The sequence below is a fragment of the Zea mays genome, chromosome 5 (genome assembly GCF_902167145.1).
Source record: "Zea mays cultivar B73 chromosome 5, Zm-B73-REFERENCE-NAM-5.0, whole genome shotgun sequence".
NCBI classification, from domain to species: domain Eukaryota; kingdom Viridiplantae; phylum Streptophyta; class Magnoliopsida; order Poales; family Poaceae; genus Zea; species Zea mays.
Genome location: NC_050100.1, coordinates 179,029,455 through 179,053,426, shown reverse-complemented (window position 1 = coordinate 179,053,426; position 23,972 = coordinate 179,029,455). Strand labels below are relative to the sequence as shown.

Below are 23,972 nucleotides of genomic sequence, written 5' to 3'. Positions count from 1 at the left end.
ATCTTGAAACAACAATTCCTTCTTGAAACAACACAGTTCGAACCAGTTCGGCTCGGCTCAAAGTGGCTCACGAGCCGAGCCGAGCCAACCTTTTGGGCTTGTTGTTGTAGCGAGCCAAGCTGGCTCGTTTTGACTCACGAGTTGTGCCAAATTACTTAATATGTAGAATAATGATGAATATTGAATAATTTTATAGATAGTCAATTTATTCCATAGTGTTTTATCATAGATATATGACAATTTATAATTTAGATTATTCATAATTATGAATGAGATCTATTTATTTCATATTTATATATTAATAATTCACTATATAATGCAATTATATATATCAGGGTGTGGCTCGCGAGCCACCTTCGAGCTGAGCCTATCTCTCCAGCTCATGAAATGGACGAGCCGAGCCGAGCTCGGTCAGCCACCAAGCTGTACCGAGTCAAGGTCAGCTCGTTTCCGCCCTAGTGGCACGGATGAATGTCGGATGAAAATGATAAATTTTGTGGTTAAGGAGAAGGTTGTGGTCTATTTTAGTTAAGTTTTGTAAACTATATTTATGATACAATATAAATATTAATTATTGATGACAATATAATATAGGTGTGATTGAGGGCCGACAGGGGCTGCAATCCGGACAGCCTCTCCTAGATCCGCCTATGCTAGTATTGAGTATTTCTCTGTATTCAAAACAGTTTTATAAATCCTTCCCAAATTTTTACAGACAACACTTTGCACACGTGAACAAATTCATTCGATCAAACCGAGCCCATTGCCCTTGCCCCCCAGCCGCGCAAACGTGAGCGCGACTTGGCAGGCGTGCTCGTCCGGTCTTCGTCCTGGTTCCCTGTGCCCCCACTGTTCCAGCATCAGATATTCAGATCAGATCGATCAGACCAGAAAGTTTGCGCTCGTCTGCTTGGTAAAGGAAAGGAGAAGTTTCCGAAATAGGGGCGGCGCGCCGGGCGCATTTTGGTTGCTGGATTGGAACCGAGCGAACGCGCCGGAGTCCGGATGGGCTCCTCGTCCGCTCCGGCGGCCGCGGCCGCGGCCGCGCCGAGCCGGCGCAAGGTGGCGCTCTACCTGGCCCTCCTCACCCTGCAGTACGGCGCCCAGCCCCTCATCTCCAAGCGCTTTGTCCGGTAAACCCATCTCGCACGCGCCGGCCAGGGTGCCTTCCCTAGTTGTTTTTGTAACAGTAGATGCCTTTTCTACCCTAGAATGCTCGTGATCGATTTTTTTCCAGACCATTACTTTTTCTTCCAGTTAAGGCTAAGGCATGTACAATTTTGAAGTCGCGCAACGAGCGAATTCTACTTGCTCCCTCGGTACGGTAGACATCCACATTGTGGAGTCATGGGAGCCTATGCAGTAGCATTTCACCTATTCACGGGAAATTGGGATACATTGATCTGAGTATCTGACACAGAAGCTTTTGGCTGCCTCCATAATCTGAGACCTGGGAGCTTCAGGATGGTTAATACAGCACACATCATTTTCTTTCCGAAAAAATGACGACCTACATGTGGGAGATTACTGCCCATAGCCTTATGCACAGCATTGCAAAAATCTTCCCCAAACTTCTTGCAAACAGATTGGCACTACACCTCCGTGGCATCGTGTCAACTATCAAACTGCCAAAGTGCCTTCATGAAAAAGCATTGTATCCAAGACAATTTCTATTTGTCTAGAACACAATTTGTTGCCTATACACACGTAAAACATTCCCTCTGTTCCTAAAGCTAGACATTGCTAAGGTCTTCGACTCAGTTATCTGGGGTTATCTCCTTGAACTTTTCCAAAGGTTTGGTTTGGCCTATAATGGTGGCACTGGATCTCTATCTCTCTCGGAATAGCAACCTCAGGGGATCTCTTCAACGAGATCCCCAGCGAATGCTTACACATGGGCACATAGCAAGGGAATTTGACAAGGTAGCCCCTTCTCATCAATGCTCTTTATCCTAGCGATTGACCGCATGATTGAGCTAGCTTCAGAACAAGTTATGCCTGCTCTCATTGGCTCACAAGAGCCCAATCTTCACATTTCCTTATACCCAGATGATGCAGCTATTTTCATCATCACAGCTTGCCAGAATTGGACACCATTTGCCACATCCTCGACACTTTTGGACAGGCTTCTGGGCTGGTCATGGTCCTACAAAAATGCTCCATCCTGCCAATTAGTTGTGAGGGAGTCAACATCGACCAAATCATTTTATGCTTACCACTTTACCGGGGCAGTTCTTGTCTCTCTTGCCAATATCTCGGCCTAAGAAAACTCACCAAAGCACATATTCAGCCTATCATTGATAAAACCGGGACAATACTACCTAGCTGGAAAGGCCGGCTGACTTGTTCAACTCGGTTCCCTCATCAGTTCCAAGATACACGTTCATTGATTTTATCTTCTCCAAATGGGCCAAAAAGCAGTTTGGTAGGATATGCGGTTCCTTCCTTTGGATGGGGCGTGACAATGCGAGCGGTGGCCAATGTCTTGTAGCTTGGAAACACTTCATGCACCCCTCAATTTGGCATCTTGGACCTTGGAAAATTCAGCCGCGGGGGCCGCACACTTCGCCTACAGTGGCTTTGGTTAGACTGGACTGAAAAGTCCAAACCATGGGCAGGCGCTGAACTTCCAAGCCTTCTTGAAACCTGCCTTCATTTCAACTGGAGATGACAACAAGGCCTATTTTGGCAAGACAAGTGGCTCAACCAAAGTACGCCCAAATACATAGCACCATTCCCTTGTTCAAGCTGATTAGGTGCAAGAACGACTCTGTCGCCATTGGACTCTCAGGTGGGAGGTGGATTTGCATTCTGGCTCACAATATTGCTACAGTGGTCCATGTCACCTAATTTGTTGATCTTTGGTCACAAGTTCAGCAGGTCGAGCTCCTGGCAAACAACCTTAACACCATCGGCTGGAGATGGACAAAAGATAGCTTCTACACCTCAAAATCAGCCTACCTTTCACAATTCAAGGGTTCCTTCTTGCTGTTTGACCCCAACCTTGTGTAGTTGTGTGGAAGACCAAAACCAAAAATAAACACACATTCTTTGCTTGTTACGCTAGTCCAAAACAAAATTTTCATAGCAGACAACCTTGCAAGGGGTTGGCCACACCGGTCCAGAAAAGGCAATGCACCTTTGCCTTAACTGCCTCTTCTCAAACTTTGTTTGGGTGTGAGTACTCTCTATTCTTACATGGACCTCCCACAGAACGTCACGGCAGACGACTTCGCAAACTGTAGTGTCAGATGGTTGGTGGCATCAAACCTCCAAAGCCACGCCAAAACCTTCATGTCATGAGCTCAATGGGGGTGGGGGTGGGGAGGGGGTTTCATAATATACATCATGTGGAATATTTGGAAAGAGAGAAACAGAGGCATCTTTGAACATTCATCGCTCAATGCATATGAAATGACATTCCGCACCGTGGAGGACATTAACCAACGTAGAAACGCCCCTTTATAGCACCTTAAGAATCCCTATGTACTTTTCCGTTTTTCTTCTCTTTCTCAACATCAGGTCCTGGATGTTTATCCACACCTCTCGCCTGAATGTTTATCAGGTTTGCATCTTTGCTCCCTTTTAACTGATTAGGCAGAGCTAAGGGTGGTAATGGGTTCTAAATTTTACACTATAAAATTTAAGGATTGGATCAGAATCGGATTAGGACCGGTCTCTATTTCTATTCATTTTTGAACTAAAATTAATTAACGGCTCAAATGAATTGTGAAGAAATATCTGGATCGTGATCCATTACCACCCCTAGGCAAAGCTCCTGCCTCGTTACGCAAAAAAAGACAAAAAAATGATCGATTCTTATTCTAGTTAGGTACTGTTATAGTCAGTTGAGACTTGGTATTTGCTTGATAAATTGGATAGGGTAATAAATTTTCTTGTTCAAGATCAAGCAGATAGGTTCATCTATGTGACAATGGTATAGATGAACTGGATGAACATGTGGTATAGATGAATCAGATGGACATAGCTCCCTTTCTTTGGTAATATCTTAACCAACCCATGGAAAGTGCATAAGTTTATACCAAAATTTTCAGCAATGCACATTCATGGCTGTCTTTGAGAAGAAGAGACCAAGTGTCCAAGGCATCACTGTGTCTATTAATTTGGAGGGAGGGCTTTGATGCTCAGCAGGGGCTTCCAAACTCCAGGAGTTGGTGTCCAGGTCGATGCCCCTCATGACTTAAAAGCTAGGGACCGTATGGTCGTTTTAATTATCCTTTCAGTGATGTAAATGTAAGATAGCGTGAGTAGTGCCTTTTATGGTACCTGTGGTGGTCTTCTTAGACCTATGTACTCTTTTCTACCTTATTCAAATGACGTGCAGTTCTCCTGCGCTATTCGAGAGAAAAAAGATGTAAGGTGTCTTTTTTAAAAAAAAATGCATTCTTTGCACAGCTATTTGTTATGAAAGGGAATCAAGTACCATTTTGAATGTACTGAACCCTCTCTCGTTTCTACCACTGCAGCGAAGATACTATAGTGACCTCACTAGTTCTTGCAACGGAAGCAGCAAAGGTCTGGTAGCAGTTTTTATTGTGATCAATATGGCATTATTTTCACCTGGGTGCTTCTGATTTCCTTTTCATCTGTATAGGTTATTTGCGCAATCATTTTATTGATTGCAGAGGGTAGTCTGAAAAAACAGTTCAGTAACTGGACTCTCACTGGATCACTGACTGCGTCTGGACTGCCTGCTGCCATTTATGCCCTCCAGAATAGTCTGCTGCAAGTATCATACAAGCATCTGGATTCCTTGACCTTTTCAATCCTTAACCAGACTAAGCTTTTGTGGACAGCATTTTTCACATTTCTTATTTTGGGGTATGTCTCTATTTGCATTTCAATTTCTTAAAAATACTCAGGTTGAAGATCATCTGAAGAAATAACTACCAAAACGTGTGTGCGTGCGTGCGCGCGTGGGGGGGGGGGTGCGTGCGTGTGTGTGTTGTTGGGGGGGAGACCTTAAGGATTTTGCAGAACTAGTAGTGGTTAATCGTGTTATGAAAAAAACAGAATCCCAGCATGGAGTTTCATCCTCAAGCCTGGATGATATAGAATTAGCTTATTAGGGGCGTAGTCAATTTTGTGTCTATATAGTCTGTTTTCAAATGTTTTTGGTTTGGAGCCAATTCTTGGTAGATCATGTTAGTAATCAGAGCTAGGTTTATAGTCTACTACATATCACTTACTACATGAAAATTGGGGCTCTTTTATCTTCATTTAAAACTTCTCCATCCACCATATCACATCATTAACTCTGTGATTAAACAACTACCAGCTCTCAGTAGTTTGATTTCCTTTTGCAACATCACATGCAAAGGTCTGTTAATAGTAAGGGCTGTTTGGATCCCATGTGCTAAACTTTAGCATGGTGCTAAACAGCTAAAGTTTAGTCCTCTCAAATGGAAAGCTAAAGTATAGCATATGGGTATTATTTGGATGCAAGTGCTAAAGCTTAGCACATGGATATAGAAAGACATCCATACCCCTAATTAATGTGGGGTGGGGAGAGAGAGAGTGGATGAGAGGGTAGGAGATGTCCTTTTCTCACCCTGTAACACTTTAACCTCACTTTAGCATACCTTGGAGGAGCTAAATTGTTAATGCGTGCTAAAGTTTAGCACTCTGTTGTGAACCCGGCTGCGATGCGCAGGGCGGGGAGGAGTGCACCACGAAGGGTGGGATATCAAGGTGGATTGAGTAGAAGAACGCAGGGAATAGGGTACTCTGTGTGGCGGCTAGGAGCTGAGATCACCAGATGGCGTAGGGCTTGCCAGGGTGATCAAGCAGCCGCACCCATAGGTACAACTTCTTTGATGGTCTCATAGTACAATCTAAGGCCACCTTTATAGCTTAGGTGCCTAACCATATTACAGATTTTCTAGAGGATAAGATAACTCTCCCGGGAGGATAAGCCTCCTTAATTATTGCCTAACTTTTAGCACTTCTTAACAAACTAAATCTGGCGCCTAGCATAATACCGGCCCACAAAAGAATCTACAACACTTCCCACCTCCCCAACAAACAGCTCGTCCGCGAGCGCCACATGTGGATATTGGCGTTTAAATGCCTCAACTTCTTCCCATGACGTATCTGCTTCTGAGCGCCCTACCCATTTTACCAGCAGCTCCCAGACTCCTCTATTCAGCCTTGCTCGGAGGACCTTCTCAGGAGATGGAATAACCTGCCCATGTAACAAGGGTGGTAAGGGGACCAGCTGTGTTGGCACGGTGCCTTCGAACTTCTTCAAGAGAGCAACATGGAAAATGTCATGAATGCGTGCATTTGGTGGTAGTTGCAGCTTGTAAGACACCTCCCCTATCTTTTGTGTGATCTGATATGGTCATATGGACCATAAAATTTTGGTCCCAACTTGGAGGGAGAAGTTGTAGTGACCCCTACAGCCGTTCGCTGTTGTAGTCGTAGCCAGACCCAATCTCCCACACTGAATTCCACTTCTCTGTGACGCTGATCCTGGTAACTTTTCATAGTGACTTGAGCTTGCACTAGACGTGCTTTGATTTCCTCAAGAAATGCATCTCTGTCCTGCAGCTGGACATCAATGGCTGCTACCTTGGAGTTCCCTGGCTGGTAGGAAACCATAGGAGGGGGGTCCCTGCCATACACTACTTTGAATGGCGAGCACTTTAGAGCAGACTGATATGATGAATTATAGCAATATTCAGCCCATGGGAGCCACTTCAACCACGATTTAGGTCGATCCCTAGCGAGACAACAGAGGTACATAGTTATAATCCGGTTCACCACTTCTGATTGACCATCTAATTGTGGGTGGAAGGCTGAGCTCATCTGTAACTTAACCTCGGCCATGTGAAACAGTTCAGTCCAAAACTGGCTAGTGAAAACAGTGTCACGATCACTTACAATGGAACATGGTAGACCATGGAGTTTGACAATATCATCGAAGAAAGCCTTCGCCACTGAGACTGCCATGTAGGGGTGGCCCACGATAATGAAATGGCCATACTTCGAGAATCGGTCTACAACCGTAAGCACTATTGACTTGCCACCCACCTTTGGAAAGCCCTCAATGAAGTCCATTGATATGTCAGCCCAAACCATAGAAGGAATGGGCAAGGGTTGTGGCAAACCAGCTAGATGAAGGTGCTGAGTCTTGTTGCGTTGGCAAACTGCGCACAGACTCACGTACTCGGTGGAGTGCTTTTGGACTGTGAAAAGATGTTCTCCACCTGTGAACTGTCTTTTGCACGCCTTCATGGCCAGATTCATGAGCTTGGGCAAGAAGTACAGACCATAATGACGATGCCTCTGGAATGAATACTTTGCCCTTGAATCGTAGTAGACCATCCGTTGTAGTCCAGCCCGGACTAGCAGTGCCGTCAGCCAATTGCTTGCAGATTGCAGCCACCTATGGATCAGATTCAACTTCTGCCTTTAAAGTAGCAAATAAATAAGGAAGGAGAGGAGATGCTGTACATAGTTACCATATCCTCATCCCGACGGGATAGCGCATCCGCTGCGCCATTGAGTTTGCATGGACGGTATTCCACCGTGATGTCATATCCAAAAAGCTTGCTGACCCACGTGTGTTGAGGAATCGTTGACAATCGTTGATTGAGCAAGAACTTCAAGCTATAATGGTCAGTCCGGACTGTGAATGGTCGACCCCATACATATGGTCTCCAATGCCGAACTGCTTTGACCAATCCAATCAATTCCCTCTCATAGGCTGGCAGTTTCTGATGACGGCGAGACACAGGCCTGCTGAAAAATGTTATGGCTCCATCCCTTTGGTGTAGAACTGCCCCAAATCCTAAGCCTGACGCATCATAGTCAATGAAGAATCTTTTGGTGAAATCGGGTAACTGAAGAAGTGGTGCTATTAACAGTGATTGTTTCAGCTGGCAAAAGCCTCTGCTGCCTCATCTGTCCACTGGAAGGCATCCCTTTTTAGAAGATCAGTGAGAGGGCTTGCAACGGACCCGTAACCAGCTATGAACTTGCGGTAATATCCTGTAAGACCAAGAAAACCGCAGAGAGCTCTGAGGGTACGCGGTATTGGCCACGACTCCACTGCATCCACTTTAGATGGATCCATGGCGACCCCCTGTGCTGATACAATATGTCCAAGATACGACACTGCTGGTTCACCGAAGGAGCATTTGGAACGCTTGAGAACCAACTTGTTGTCATTCAGCAGCTGGAACACCTGCTTTACATGCCTCAGGTGGTCTGTCCAGGACGAACTATATATCAAGATGTCGTCGAAGAAAACCAGTGTGAACTTCCGGATGAAGGGCTTCAAGACGTCATTCATGAGAGCCTAGAAAGTGGATGGTGCATTGGTAAGGCCGAATGGTATTACAAGAAACTCGAAATGACCACAATGTGTCCGGAAAGCTGTCTTGTGGATGTCGCTGGGATGCATTCGGACTTGATGATATCCACTCCGAAGATCAAGCTTGGTGAAGAAGCATGAACCTCGTAGCTCATCTAGAAGTTCATCAACCACCGGGATAGGAAACTTGTCTTTTACTGTTTTTGCATTCAACTCACGATAGTCGATACAAAACCGCCATGTATTGTCTGCCTTCTTCACCAACAAGACGGGCGATGAAAATGCTGATGTGCACTCACGAATGATCCCTTGCTGCAACATTTGGTCACACTGCCTCTCGATTTCATCCTTCAGAAGTTGGGGGTATCTGTCGCACTGCCACCGGTTCTGTTCCAGACAGTAACCGAATATGATGATCATGGCAACGTGAAGGCGGCAGACCGTGTGGTTCTTCAAACAAAGCAGTAAAGGATTGTAGAAGTTCCTCCATGCATTCTCGGCTTTTGTCAACGGCTGTTCTGCAGAGAATCGGGTCCCCCATGCCTGTCAAGCGGATCAGCCGTCCTTGGCGCCATAATGCCATAGTGTAGTTGTCAAAATTACATATGACGGGTCCTAAAGACCGCAACCACTCAACCCCCAGAACTAGATCGAAGTCGTCCAATGGTAAGGAGTAGCATGTTGTGGGGAAATCCTCAGTATCGATGGTGAGTGTGGTAGTGACCCTGCTCCTGCTGGATATGCACTCGCCATTGGCCACTTTTACTGAGAGACCGGGTTGAGGAACCACTTGTAAGCCCAGGCGCGACACTGCAGCGTCACAAAAAAAGTGTGGGTAGAACCTGAATCAACCAATGCAGTGAGTGTGATGCCATTGATGCTGACCGAAAGTCTGAGGGTGTCAACGACTCCTATTCCGGTCATAGCCTGCAGCGAAATACCCAAGTCTTCTGGTGAACCAGTTTCTGTGGTGGTGTCATCTTCCTCCAGTTCTAGCAGGAACACGCCGCGACCAGTACACTTGTGACCAGGAGAATATTTCTCTTTGCAATGGTAACATTCGCCATTGGCTCGCTTAGCAGCGATCTCCTCAGGAGATAGACGCCGGAAGCGAGGCCTGCTGGAGGCCGATGACGTCGGTCGTGCTGCTGCAGTTGTTGAGGATTTGGATGGCGCTGCTGGTGCCTTGATATGAGGTGGTGTTGGAGCTGGCAGATAGCAGCAGACGCCTCTCATACACTTGGGCCAAATGCATTGCCCGTTGAAGTGTCTCTGGCATCTCCATCTCCACATCAGTGCGTAGGGGCTCCCCCAATCCTGCTGTGTACATGTTGATCTGTTGCCGATGAGTCATGTCATCACAGCGGCACAGGATTGTTAAAAACTGCCAAGTGTAGTCTTCGATGGTGCTGGTGCGCTGCAATGCTTTCAAGTCAGCCATGCCATTGAAACGGAGTGGTGGCCCAAAACGCATCTGGAGGAATTCTATAAACCTTGACCAAGTGAGTACGCCACCAATGTCACGCTCCATGGCATAAAACCACTCCGCTGCGACGCCTTCCAAATGCAAGGATGCCTGCCAAACCCGCTCATCTTGATGAACACCCATGCCGCAAAAATATGTATCGCATTTGTTGTTCCAAGGTAAGGGGTTAGCTTCACCGTCAAAGTGGGGAAAGGTAAAATTTGGTCGCCGTGGTCCGCCGTCTTCGTAGCGGTCATGGTGGCTGTTGTGCAGTGGAGCTCGGCGACCACCGCTGAATCCGCCATTGTAAGCGCCAGAACTGGGGAGCTCTGCACCTGCGTGACTCTCCAGGGCAGGACCCGTGGACAGGGTAGTCGCGGCCAGAGGCGGCGCTAGCCGCGATCCTGTCGGCTGAACAGGTTCCTGTTCCAGGAGAGCGAGCCGTTGAGCGTGGGCGTCCAGGCGGTTGTTCATTGTGGCCAACTGTCCCAGAATACGGTCCAGCTTCTCGGAGTCAGTCATCTTCCCAGGATCTTCGTTGCTGCCAGACATGGATGTAGCTGCAGCTTTGGAATCTGATACCAAATTGTTGTGAACCCGGCTGCGATGCGCAGGGCGGGGAGGAGTGCACCACGAAGGGTGGGATATCAAGGTGGATTGAGTAGAAGAACGCAGGGAATAGGGTACTCTGTGTGGCGGCTGGGAGCTGAGATCACCAGATGGTGTAGGGCTTGCCAGGGTGATCAAGCAGCCGCACCCACAGGTACAACTTCTTTGATGGTCTCCTAGTACAATCTAAGTCCACCTTTATAGCTTAGGTGCCTAACCATATTACAGATTTTCTAGGGGATAAGATAACTCTCCCGGGAGGATAAGCCTCCTTAATTATTGCCTAACTTTTAGCACTTCTTAACAAACTAAATCTGGCGCCTAGCATAATGCCGGCCCACAAAAGAATCTACAACACACTCCTGTTTGGATCTCCAAGTACTAAAGTTTAGCTAAAAGTGTAGTGCTAAACTTTATCACCATGGATCCAAACATGCCCTAAGTCCAGCACTCATTAGTTTGACCACCTTTCGCAACATTGTGCAGGCAAAAGCAATCTTCCAGGCAAGTTCTAGCATTGGCCCTCTTAATTGGTGCTGCCGTTCTTTTAAGTGTTGGGGAGAGCAGTAGCAAAGGTTCCAAGGGTGGTGGCTCTGACTATATCTTGCTATATGGGATCATTCCAGTTACAGTCGCTTCTGTGCTGTCTGGGCTGGCCTCTTCATTGTGTCAGTGGGCATCTCAGGTTGGACTTCCAAACCTTGTTACTTTCCAGAACGCAGTTTATGGTCAATGCTAACATATTCACTATACTTAAGGTTAAAAAACATACCTCTTATATGATGACCATAGAGATGTCATTTATTGGAAGTATGTGCTTGTTAGCAAGTACCTATCGCTCACCAGATGGAGAGGCCATCAGGAAATATGGATTTTTCCATGAATGGACTTTCTGGACTGTGGTGAGTACTCTTTGTTATTCCATTACGTTTTTTTGCCCCTCTCACTGATGGGTAAACTCTGGACATGTCCCAAGCTGTCTGTTATGTGCATTAAAAACCATAAAGATTGGTGCTTATTTGTAGTTGTATAAATTTAGTTTCAGAAAATAAACAAACTTGGATAGCTAAAATGTACACATTGGATGTTGTTATGTGATTTAACAGTTAAATCATTTGGATTCTGCACAGCCTTAGCATGCATCCGGTATATCATGCCTCAATGATGAGCATGGTCAGGATCTTTCTTCTTAATTCTTGCTTACTTTACATTGATACATCTCCTCTCTTTATATAGAGAGGCTTACTTGACCTCTAAGAACATATTCTAACCAAATCAATCTATCTCAATTCTTTCCTTATCTTATCCTAACTAACCAAATATTTTCTTATCCTAATGGCTCCACTTGCCATACCAGGTATATATAGATACTAGGTGTGATCCCGTGCGTTGCCACGAAAGTTAAAAATTAGTATAGAACATAGATACAGAATGATAAACATCACTATGATATGCAAAATCCGTGTGGCAAAATATCACCGTAACATTAATATTATATTGATGATATAAATATGTAATATTATTATAAATACGTTAACTCAAATAGAATGAACTGATGTCAAACAAACATTATAAGAAGTCAAACAGCCATGTCAAAACATTTATTCATGAGTACCACCAAGGCACCAAGTACAATTCAAGAAACGGATAGCAATCCCTTCTCATGAAATGAAATAAAAAAGGGGTAACACATACAAACACTTGACTGGACTTCAGAAGCTGGCTCCAGCCTAAACCAGCAATGGAACTCCCCACCTCTCATCATGCTGATCATCAGCAACTGTCCTTTCAACACACGTCTTTGAACCCTGTTGCTACGACCTTGCAAACTGAACCTGTACACTATTAGCCAATTGCCTCTACCTACACTCTTCATATAGATAGCTCCATTCCTGGAGTATGGTCGTGTTGCAACAGTCATTTGTGGTCACAGGCGCTGCAGCAGCATAAAAGGTCTCATTCAGAATTACACAAAGTAATGAACTTGATAGGATCTATCTATGTAGGAAGAGCTGTGCATATTACATTACAACAATGAACCATCATGTCCAGACCTCCATCCATCAAGGCTACCTAGAATTGCTTGGCTGCTGTACCCCCCCCCCCCCCCCACACACACACACCTCTTTCGATTTCAACTGTCTGACGTGGTACCATTGCACAACAAAATGTATTTGCCATGAATTTTAACCAAGTATAGCACAAGCAGCATTTAGCAAATCAAATGGATGAAGAAACAAACATCCTAAGCTGCACAGAGTACATATTATGGTATAAATGTTTATCTTTGGATTTTTTTGGGATGCTTTTTGATGGATGGTATGCCATCCTCAACGGCTGGAACCGTCTTTTGGCAATCAGTTAAAAGACTGGGGCTATCACCCTAAAACTCTAAAAAACATTATGGTATAAACAAATTCTGCGATGCTAAATATCAGATATGTGAAGTTCTGTGGAAGAACAAGAAATAATATACCATGTCAGCAGGCTTATTAGGGGTGTGTTTGGTTTGAGGTCAAAGTAGGATGAGTTGGGGGCGCCACCGTCCCCTCGATTTTTTGGGATCACGCCGCCCCTAAAAATCACTCCGGTGTTCACCTCGCCCCTGCTTGACTCTCAACCAAACACTATAGAAAACGTGGCCGCCTCATTCCATCCATCTTTGTACATTCAACCAAACACACCCTAGGTTTCTCCCAATTGAGGTTCCTCTTCTAATTGGTTTTCTTCTCTTGTGGAAGGATCCATGTAGGGAATCCACCATCGAACCTTCAGGCCACTTGCCACTTCTATCTGTTGGATCCAAGTTGCTTGGACCCCATGTGTACATGGCAAACTTCCGAACCTGTTACAGTGAAATCAGTATAGCTTATTGATCAAGGAGACATATGGACGAATATGGTACTCGTCTTTGGATCAAGATGTGCTTTACCTTGTTCCAGTTTCTTTGAGCACACTGTTTGCTTAGAATTTTGAGCATTCTGGTATCCTCGTCGTGGAGCTTCTTTATCCTGCCTTCACACTGAAAAGTAAACTTGTTAATTACACAAGCATTCATATTGAATCGGTGTACATGCTAATGAATAGATTACATGGAAATTCTTTAGTTTCAGTGTCATAAAGGGCCAGAAGTTTCACAAAGTGACTGTGAATGATAATATCAAATAGTTGTATTGATGGATCTGAAGTGGACTGGTAAATGGTAAAAATGGGATCTAAAGCGATCAGATATTGAAGTTTTAGGCTTTCATTCACAGAAAAAAATTGAAGTATTAGTCTAAGATGTAACACGGCTATAGAAAGAGTTTCACACATGAAAACCATAGAAACGTATTGATATAACTTAACCACAAATACAGGTAAGATGACCTACTTGAGCCATGAGGCAGAGAAAAATTGCTACACCGAAGGCATATAGGCCACCAATACTCCCAAGTATACTCTGACTGCAGATAAAAACTACCATTTGATGTGAGAAATGTAAAGTTACACAGATCATTAGCTCAAGTTCAATTTCATAACTTGTATGACTTGTACTTGTAGTGAATTCTATTGGGCACTTGAGACAACATTATCAGGTTCAAGATTGAGTTAATCTCAGAAAGCTATGCATTATTGCTCAACTAAGTGAGAACCAAAACAAATCAGAAAGCTAGCCTATCTTCTCAATCACCTCAAACCGAGCCATTCCACCATCCACAAGAAGCTCATCACCAACTCTCACATCTGTGTAGGATTTAGATGCAGTGTTACGCTAAAGAACAGTAACTACAAACACAGTTCTTCAGGCGTCGACTAGGCGTCCGGGCGGTGGTCTAACGCCTAGGCGCCATGCTCGCCTACCTCGCCTAGGCGTCCAGGCGGTGGTCCAACGCCTTGGACCGCCTTACCGCTTTAAAAACCATGACTACAACCAATATCAACAAATAGGCTAGCTTAAATACCTTCAGCAAATCCATCGTAGTTCACATTAATAGTTTGTTCTGGGAGAGGCAATTCAAATGGTCTAACACTAAATGTCCATACTTCTCCATAAGAACGGATCTATAGTTTTTACAGAGAATTAGCTTTTGATACAACAATTTCCTTACAAAATTCGATATTCTACAGAAGAGTTTTGGATTTTTTTACCTGAGAATTCAGATCACCACAGTCGGTAACCTGTCATTTAGCCAAAACAAATAGGTAGTAGCAGAGTTTGGAAAACAGATAGATAGATTTTGGGTTTGAAAAAATGCACAGATGAATCTCAAATGCAGAAAACTATTATATGTAGTATGTACATAGTTGTAAGCTATAAGATCGGAGGAGCTTATAGTTGAATGATGCAGCAAACAAATGATCCATATAATTGAAGACCATGAAAATTCAGGTCCAGGATGGATCCATCAGTTTTATCTGAGTTTATTCTAATCAAAGCATGTATGTACTTGAGCACGAAAAAGTTGGTACAGGAAAAACTGGTGATGTTCAGGGCTGAGGTTATCATTCGCCCTGATCACTTGATGGAGATCCTACTCCATGAGCTCAAAAACAACATAGATGTCTCCGAGGAGGGAGCATGATGTGCTTAATCTCAACTATGCCGACACCTCCCTTCCACTCTTAATAGTAGTAGGGATTACATGATTTGGGGGTCAAGCAAGTCCACGGGATAGTAATTCCTACTAACTCTATTCTAGTCGTGATATACTTTAATCTAGGCATTTCAATTTTTTGATGGATGGTTCATGGTTAAGACAGGAGAATGTCCTGGCATTGCACCCCTGTCATTTTAGACTTGATAATTAGGAACACAAGGTGCTTTTCCATCTTGTGTTTGCATCTGTTGCTTGATCTGTCTAAAATAGCCTAGTAGGTAATTCTGATCTTCCAGGATCTAGCTAGGGTATTGCTTCCCTGTTTTAAATGAAATTTAACTTTTTTTTCAAGGACCAAATTATTGAAATAGGTATTGCCTTCTTTGTGGTTCAATTTTTAGTGCCAAAATTTTCAAGTCACTGCTATGTCCTGCATTGACTCAATTGTTTATCTGTAATATATCCCCCACACACACGGAAGCAAAAGCTGCAATGGATCTTCATTGATGTGTGGGATCCTAATCACCATTCTTTACCTCAGATACCGGTATTAATGAATGCCGTGGGTGGAATTCTTGTTGGTCTTGTCACAACTTACGCAGGTGGCGTTAGAAAGGCAAGTGCCTAAACTGTTATTAAATGCAAAACAGACGTGGCTTTCATTGACCTCTAGGAACTGGACTTTCTTTTTCAGGGTTTTGTTATAGTTTCAGCTCTCCTTGTAACTGCACTGCTACAATTTATATTTGATGGGAAGCCACCGTCACTCTACTGCCTGATAGCATTACCACTTGTCGCGTCAAGCATATTCATCTACCAAAAACATCCATATGTTGATAGGAAGAAGAAAGACTGATCCACATAATTGTCAGAGACGGGAATTATCAACAGGATGTGATCCTAACCTCATTTTCTCCACAAGGCTGGAATTTGCACCGTCAAGGGGACCAAATTTGACTCTTGAAGAGTTGCTGTTCGTCAAGCTATGTTTCAATTATCTACTGATCTATATATATAGAATTAATTAGTAGGACACTAGCCTGGAATCAGTTTCAGCAGGCAGTTGACAAGCTTGCATATAACTTCTCGAAGGAGGCTTCGTATCAATGATGATGATGAAGTGTTTCCATGTGCAGCTATCTATACTTGTACGGTTGCTGAATCTATTGTATTTTTTATGGATTTCTATTTAGATTCCGACTTTCGAATATATATTTCTATGATGGCAGCAAATTAAAAACCAATTATTGTGTGCCGGATCCTTCTCGTTGAGAATCTGCACTATGTTAGTTGTTAACTTTATCCTGCAAGACTCTAGTTCCGATGGTTTTGCTTGGCGATTGGTGATGCCCATGCTACGTCTCCCACTCAGCCTGGACAAAGCAACATGTGCGTGATGTGCTCGTCCCAGCTTATGGTAGAGGGGTTGCCATGTGATTGCTTAATTATCTGTTGTCTCCGTTTTTTGCTTCTAGTAAATCTCATTGTTTATCATCCTAAACTTTCACTTCTATGTCTTTCAGATCACCTGATTAATCCGCCATTGTGCATTGAGAAGTTTCATGCGGCAACTTCTTTACTTCGGCAAAACTAGCAGCAGGTAAGAGTGGCACCCAATCTCACTGCCAAGATGTTCCCTTTTGAGTCCTCACCGATAGCAGGTATGTTCTGTCTACCAAACTGAGAACACACCTCTGTCATCACCAAAGACTATAATAAGACAGTAACCAGATACAAAATGAACCTGATGCTAGAAAACTCTTCTGACGAATAATACATATATCTTGTGGACACCTAGCAACCTATACCACAAGGTTCTGTACAACTAGCTTCACATAACCATTATTGCATCCAGGAAGCTGCATGATTGATGACTTGCATGCACACCAAGGCTATATAGACGAACAAAATCTGATAATTTACATATGTATAATTCTCTCTGCCGAAATCCTAAGCAATTAAATCCGGACACACAGCGCTAATTATCCACTTCCCACCCTGTTGTCCTGCAAAGAGATTCATTCATTAAAAAAACATCATTAGTAGGCATTTGGAATGTTCTACTCAGCTACTACACATCATCAAATTCAAGTTGTCAGTTCATTTTAACTACCACACTAACAATGGCTTAACACGACTACTCTGTTGCGACACACTGCGAATTTCCAATTTATGACAATGCATTTCTCTGTGAAAAAAACAAGTTACCGTGCAACTGAACTCACAATGACTGAGAGAGCTGGCTCCAGTTCATCATCGTATGTGACTGTGGATGCCTGTCCAGATAACCCCTACTGGAAATGTCAGCCTCATCGGCAGCATAAGAATCAGAGTGTCCCGAAGCTGCCGGAGGCGACCAGACTGGTACCACTCCACCATCCCTGCCCGTCCAACTGCTTGATGCCTCTGAAATCGATGGAGCGATACCTAGCACGCGGTGCATGTTGTTCTGAAGGTTCTGCTGGTGATGGTTGCCATGCACCCTGACAGCATTGCCAGTGCCACCGTCAACTGTCTCTTCCCTCTCCGGGCGAGCCTGCAAATGGTGGATGTTTGATGGCACTTCTGGCCTACTGTCCTCACTGGTGTGGCCAAAATCTGCAGTGAGTTCGGTCTCAGCTCTAATGAACGAGGAAGTCATGCTGGGCACCATCTGATCCTCTCGTCTCCGACCAGTCACTCCCGGTGCGTGGATAGCAGGTTGAACCGGCTGTCGGTCCACTTCCATCCGTAGTTCTTGAGGGAAGTCGATCGGCGGCTCATCCGTGGAATCGCCGAGGCCTTCTTCCATTCCGTTCTCCATGGCAGCACGAGAGGCTGCCTCAAGCTCCCACATCTCTGACAGGGCATCCTGCAACCTGGAATTGGCTGCATCTAACTCGACAATGGGGCGTGGGTAGTTAGATCCTAGCTCAACCCCTGCAGCCTGAAGCACAGACTCAGGTGCATCCCAGGGATGGTGTATCCATTCCGTTGGCAGCCTTGCCAGCTCCGGTAGCCATCGCCGGACGTACTCCCCGTGCGGATCAAACTTGTACCCTTCAAACTGCAAAAGTTCAGTTCATACAATTCATCAAGGTGCTGCCTTTGTTACCCGTGAAAAGATTGAACAGAGGAAAGGCCTAGAAAGTACCTGAGGGTTGTCGATGCGGTCAAGCTCACGGCCATCAGGGAGAGACCCAGAAATGTACTGCCAGCCTAGCGCGTCGCTCTCAAGGTCAGCATCCAGCAAGGTGTCCCAGAAGTACTTCATCCCCCAGCGCCATGGCAGCTGGAGCACCTTGACGAAGAAGCTCGAGACAACGACGCGTATGCGGTCATGGACCCAGCCGGTGGCCCAGAGCTCCCTCATGCCGGCGTCGACGAGAGGGTAGCCGGTCCTCCCTTGCCTCCAGACCTTGAAGTACACCTCATTGACGACCCAGGGGAAGAACCTGAGGTGCGACAGGAGGGGCTTCTCGTGGCTGCAGGGGTGGTTGAAGGTGAGGTACCTCGAGTACTCCCGCAGGCCGATGGAGCGGAGGAACAGGGTGCAGCTCTCCTCGCCGGCGTGGTTGCCGTCATTGCTCCACATGAGCTGCTTCATCCGGACCTGGTGGAAGACCTTCCGGACGCTGAGCTCGCCGAAGTGCAGGTACGGGGACAGCAGCGACGTGCTGGCGCTGTCGGCCTTCTTGCGGTTCACGGAGTAGTCCATCAGCGGGCCGTTGAGGAAGGCCGTCAGCGCCTTGTCAGCATTCTGCCACCCTGGTGACCACGCCCGCGCGAGCAGCGCGTTGCTGCCCCTCTCGGACTCGTCCTCAAAGACCAGCTCGTCCCACGGGCACCTGGACAGGTCACCTGTGAAGCGATCGAAGCATTTTCCATGTCAGTGACTGGATCCGATCTGCACGGACCGGATCCCCGCCTACAGTATGACGGTTAGAGCTCTGTCGGTTGTGCATTTGGATACCTGAATTGATCCTCTTGGGCGGCAGCAGCGGTGCGGCGGGGTCCGGCATGCACAGGCACCTGTTCCAGAATGGCGCGAACATGGTGAAGGGGCGGCGGTCTTCGTCGAGGACCTCCCACGGCTCGTACAGCAGATCGGCATTGAAGGACTGCACGTCGATGCCCTCGGCCGCCAGCTGCTCCTTGACGCGGTAGTCCCGGACCAGCGACAGCGGGTCTGCACGGCGAGAATGGGACAGGGATTGGTGAGTACCGGAAGACCGTTCGTTCATATCAGCCGGCCCAGATGGTAAGGTGCTAAAAGTTTTTTTTTTCTTTAATGATGGTTCTTGGGAGAAAAGGAAACTCCGGAGAAGAAAGATGCAGGTTGTTTGGTGAGTGCCAGTGGCTGGGTGCAAGGACTTTTTGGAATTAATAGAGAGGGCGACGGCGACCAAAGTCAGTAAGGCAGGATGCTAATTGCTAAACTTGGTGTTGGTTTACGTGTGCAGTAAGGGTATTATTATAGGGTAGTATATGGAAGATCCATTAATGGCAGATGTGTACAGGCAAAAACTGTTCATGAAAAGATCCTCTTCTCTTCTCTCATCTCATAAATAAATAAATAATTGCTATTTGGATCGTGAAGGACGGGATCCCGTTCAACCAAACCAGACAGAGCAAGGCTAGAACACCAGGATTTTGAGCTGACGATTTGCATGTACTCTGTGGCACCAAGAAGCCAAGAACAGCTGCAACATGGCACATCCAGAGCGAGAGGGATCGAATCGAATCGAACCGTAGAGGTGGTTGAAGAAGAGGTGCGTGGCGCCGGTGCAGCGGACGAGGTCGAGCAGCGCGGCGACGGCGTCGTTGGAGCGGCGGGTGACGAGGCGGGCGGCGCCGAGCCGGCGGAGCGAGGCGTCCAGGTGCTTGAGGCTCTGGCTGAGCCACCACCGAGACACCCTGCCGGGGTAGTAGGCCCCGTCCTCCTCGGGCGCCCACACGTACGCCGGCACGACCTCCCCGGCCGCCCGAGCGGCCGCCGCCAGCGCCGGGTTGTCCTCCACGCGCAGGTCCCGCCTGAACCAGACCACCGCCCGCGCCCCCGGCTCCCCGGCGCCGCTCATCGAGGACTGTGACGCTGACATGGCACACCCTCAACCCTATCCGGGACGGCTGGCCGAGAATTCTCCGGTGCAAGAACACAGGCTCTTGGCCCTCCGGCAAGATCAGCGGCGGCTGCTCAAGGATCGGTCCAGCAGCCAAGAACAAGCTCCTGGCTCTCTTCCGATGAGCTGCGCAGGCGAATCAAGCTGCTTCGCGCACCCGAGTGAGGATTTTCTCCAGGAACTGTGGAAAGGCTGGGCTGGGCTTGATTGGATTAGCCTCTTCTCTTCAGAGAGACTGCAGTGGAGGAGAGAGAGTAATCTGACCAATCCAATCTACTCTTCTCCTCCTTGATGACGATGATGATTGGAACAAAAAAAAACAGAGAGAGCCCAGACAGCGTCAATGACTCTGCAGAGAATTGGCAGAGGGGCTTTGCGAGGCTGGGCTGCGGGAGAGGCGAGGTGTGTGGTCCAGCGCAGAGGGAGGTCTGCGGATATTGGGATTGGTTGGTTTGGATTTGCTCTCGCCTTTTCGTCTGGGCCATTTATCTCCTCGTGCTCTCGCCTGCCCTTAGCCTCCCCCATAATATTCCATCTCCATTTTTGTTTTGCCCATTTTGCGTGAGAAAAAAGAACTCGAGTGACTAGATTCCCGTGGAACTCGTGCTTAGCCACTGTCAGGTGGGTCCTGCAACTGCAATAGCGCCCCGTCCCCGTGAGTGTGACCGTGAGCATCCCTGCTAATGCTAGTACTAGCTGCAGGGAACGAGGTCGGTCGGGGGCTCGGGCGTGTGGTACGCTGCTGTGCCACTGGAGTACTCATCACCTCACTGGCTCACTCCAAGCAGCTAGCTGGTGGGTACGATTCGGGAGTTCAACAAGTTTGCTTTTTACCGACAAGTTGGTCAGGTTAATTGGAATCGTATATATCTTTGGCCTTTGGTGATCCCATCGTCCAGGGGAGGCGGGCAGATAAATGGATAAAGATCTACGTGTCAAAGTCCGATGGATCAGCTCACTGCTTCCATCGGTCTAATATATGCCGTGCCTCGTGGAAAAGCAGTAAAGCACCACAGCAAACCATAGAGGGAGTATGGATTAATGGTAGAGATGCTAATAAGATCTAAATTTCACAATGCATCGAATCGGATTAGGCGTCAGCCTCAATTTCTATTCATTTTTTTCTTGTAATGTGTATATCGTATATTTTTAAGGTATATATCCATTTACAATGGGAAAATAATCGTCTGAATTTCTAATTTTTTTTTTTTGCTCCGTCGCTGATGCGAGCAAGCAATTTTTTTTTATAAAAGCAACGAGAGTTCCCCATCTCGTTCGCTAGCAGTACTAGGAAAAGTTTACCACATGTTCCTGGGCGTTCGACGCGCAGCTGTCCGCCTGTCGTTGGGGAAAGGGAGAAGCTAGAGAAATTATTGGCCCCGCCCGCTATCTCTTTCGCTCCGTCGCCGTCGGGACGGCCGGTTACTGGTTAATTTATCTGTTACGGAACAAGAACAAGACGATTCCAGCTCTCCGCGACTGATCCGTCCAGGTCGATCGAGAGAGAGCCGCAGCTGCTGCTCCGGGATACTGTAGTCTGTAGCTGCCTGTGGACGTTTTAGAACGTTGCAACAAAAATGGTAGGTTACGTGTCTTTACTACATGCATTTTCGATGGTTGTCTCAAATAGCTAGCTAATATAGATCCGAAAGAAGAATAAAAATAGTAATTTATCTCACTACTAGTATTTGGTCCCACATGTAATACATCTAGTTTCTTGTAATATATAAAATCTTCTATCTATTTGTCCATTACTAACTATTCTCGTTTTCTCCATATTTTCTATTCACGCAGAAAAGGGAGTGAATCTAGCTGGTAAAATAGCTAGCCATTGGAGACGCCCTATGATTTGTACATGTCGTGTCCGCAATCTTGCTACTACTGATTGGAGACACTTTTTGAAGCCTATGCCTCCGTGTTAGGGATGTTTTTTTTCACTAGCCATGTGATATTAATCCCTAGAAATTCTCGTGAAAAAGGTAGCATTAGCCATCACTTAGGTATATACTAATTATCATTGAAAACAACATATTATCGGATGATTTTTGTTTTTTTTAAAGAAGTATCCACCTTTTCTAGGATTAAAATAATTCACCCAGATGTCTCATTTGACGCAGCTTTATTACAACTAATTTTATGAGCTGTTTGAAGCTGTTTTTTTGTGTGTGCGTGCGCCAGAGGTATTTCAAAATAGTTTTGCCCATGAGGCTCAGTGAATGGTGCTCTCATGTGGAAATAGAGTAAGATTTTACTAACGGGCGTTTGGATCCTTCATTTTAGAGGAATTGGAATTCACTCAAAAAAGTAACTTATTTAGTTTGGAATTTGACATTCCACCACTTTCTAAAGTTCAGATATAAGCCTATCTCAAATTCATGGGGTGGAGGGTGGGAAATGATTTTATGCATTACTAGAATTGGTTTCTAATCTATAACTTACATGACATTCTTCGTCTCACTCCCCTATAGTAAAAATGTAGCACATAAATATCTCCGACATCTTGCTAATAATAGTATACAAATATATTTTGCATAAAACCGAATTAGCTTAATTAATATATGCCTAAATTACTATTATTAGAATGGAATTCAATTCCAATGATCCAAACGGGGCGTAAGAGTATATTTGTTTCAACTTATAGATTATATAAAACTTATAGATTATATAATCTAGATTATAATCTATATTATATAATCTAGATTATAATCTGTTGGGATTATATTATGTATGTAGTTGTTTTGATGACCAAGTTATATAAATGAAGATTATTAATATTTGAGACACAAAGGCAAAGGCAACAATATCTTACATGCTTTGTATGGTGTTTTTCAAGGTTTTCACTTTTTTTCCTTTTTTAATATAATGATATGCAGGTCTTCTGCGTATTCGAGAAAAAAAATATTTCCAACATTCTACTTCCTTTGTCACTTTCTCCTTCACCTATCTTCAAACCCTTGGAGGTAGGGAAAGAAGGGTTCATCTTTTTTATTGTGTTGCTCTATTATGATTCTTTAGGGCTTCTTTAGGGCTAGTTTGAAAGTCCAAAACTCGAAGGAAATTGGAGGGGCTAAAATTCCCTCCGCTCCAACCCCTCCGGTTTTGAGGCTTCCAAACTAGCCCTTACGGTGACTTTAACAGGTAATCAACTTGCTCCTTTCGAATCCAGATTTCACTCCAATGAATCAATGATGATGCAGGGCCCCACTAGAGGTATGCTTCACACTATATACCTGCAGTCCTGCACACAAGCTAGCACAACCCAGCTAGAACGAGGCAAACACAAATATCAAATAAAATGCAACTAAGACCCAATAAGTTTTACCAAAGTTTGAACTCCCTTGAATGGTGACTAAAGTTTATCACATATGGGTATAGACTATAGAATATCTGTACGAGGATTGCGTTGGAACATACAGAATAAAGAGGAAACATAAACAACCTATATTTATTATAGGTCCTGATTCGATTTATGCTCAAACTTTGGATGCTTATGTCATCTAAAACGCTTGTCTACATATAAAACAATTTTGGATGTGTAATATCTGCGCAGCTATGCCATTAAGAAAAATGAAACCACGGTACTTAGTGATTGATTACCTATTTAAGAAGGAAAAAAATATTTATGGTCCATTTGATTTGATCTCTATCCAGTCTAATCCGTGAACTACTCTCGTTCGTCTATGTCAAATGTAGCTTTTGTGTCTCAGAAAAGTGACGTGTCAATTGTGGACTTGTGGAGAGAAATTACTAGAGGAAAAAAAGTTACGTGTGGGACACCATAACTACAGCCTTCATTTGTCCACATCTTGACCAACACAAAACTAAAAGAAATAGAGGGAGCATTAGGACATGTACAGTACAACGCGAGTTAGGAA

At 45.3% G+C, this 23,972-nt stretch overlaps 2 protein-coding genes and 2 long non-coding RNA genes across 7 annotated transcripts; 2 read left to right on the top strand and 2 right to left on the bottom strand.

The window, feature by feature from the left end:
* The first annotated feature begins 736 nt into the window (after window positions 1-736).
* On the top strand, window positions 737-16,254 carry LOC100282085 (uncharacterized). Of its 2 annotated transcripts, none has more exons than XM_008645425.4 (7): window positions 737-1,133; window positions 4,488-4,536; window positions 4,616-4,842; window positions 10,902-11,100; window positions 11,174-11,317; window positions 15,477-15,611; window positions 15,690-16,254. In XM_008645425.4, exons 1-7 carry the CDS (start codon window positions 1,006-1,008, stop codon window positions 15,849-15,851), a joined length of 1,044 nt encoding a protein of 347 aa, XP_008643647.1. In that variant the 5' UTR covers window positions 737-1,005; the 3' UTR covers window positions 15,852-16,254. The 2 variants fall into 2 exon arrangements, with proteins under 2 accessions (XP_008643647.1, NP_001148470.2); NM_001154998.2 differs by having other exon boundaries at window positions 860-1,133; window positions 15,537-15,611; window positions 15,690-16,237.
* Window positions 12,177-14,866, bottom strand: LOC109939973 (uncharacterized). Its single transcript, XR_002262447.2, has 2 exons — window positions 14,360-14,866; window positions 12,177-14,141 (listed from the first exon to the last, which is right to left on the bottom strand). It is a non-coding gene; the product is annotated as an uncharacterized lncRNA (long non-coding RNA).
* Window positions 16,255-16,390: 136 nt separating the features above from the next.
* Window positions 16,391-22,240, top strand: LOC109939972 (uncharacterized). The gene is made up of 2 exons (XR_002262446.1): window positions 16,391-16,595; window positions 21,892-22,240. It is a non-coding gene; the product is annotated as an uncharacterized lncRNA (long non-coding RNA).
* Window positions 16,669-20,605, bottom strand: LOC100384475 (uncharacterized). Of its 3 annotated transcripts, none has more exon segments than NM_001177006.1 (5): window positions 16,669-17,001; window positions 17,217-18,041; window positions 18,129-18,835; window positions 18,948-19,163; window positions 19,725-20,540. In NM_001177006.1, coding segments are annotated over 4 exon segments (2,100 nt in total). In that variant the 5' UTR covers window positions 20,077-20,540; the 3' UTR covers window positions 16,669-17,001.
* Window positions 22,241-23,972: the final 1,732 nt, after the last annotated feature.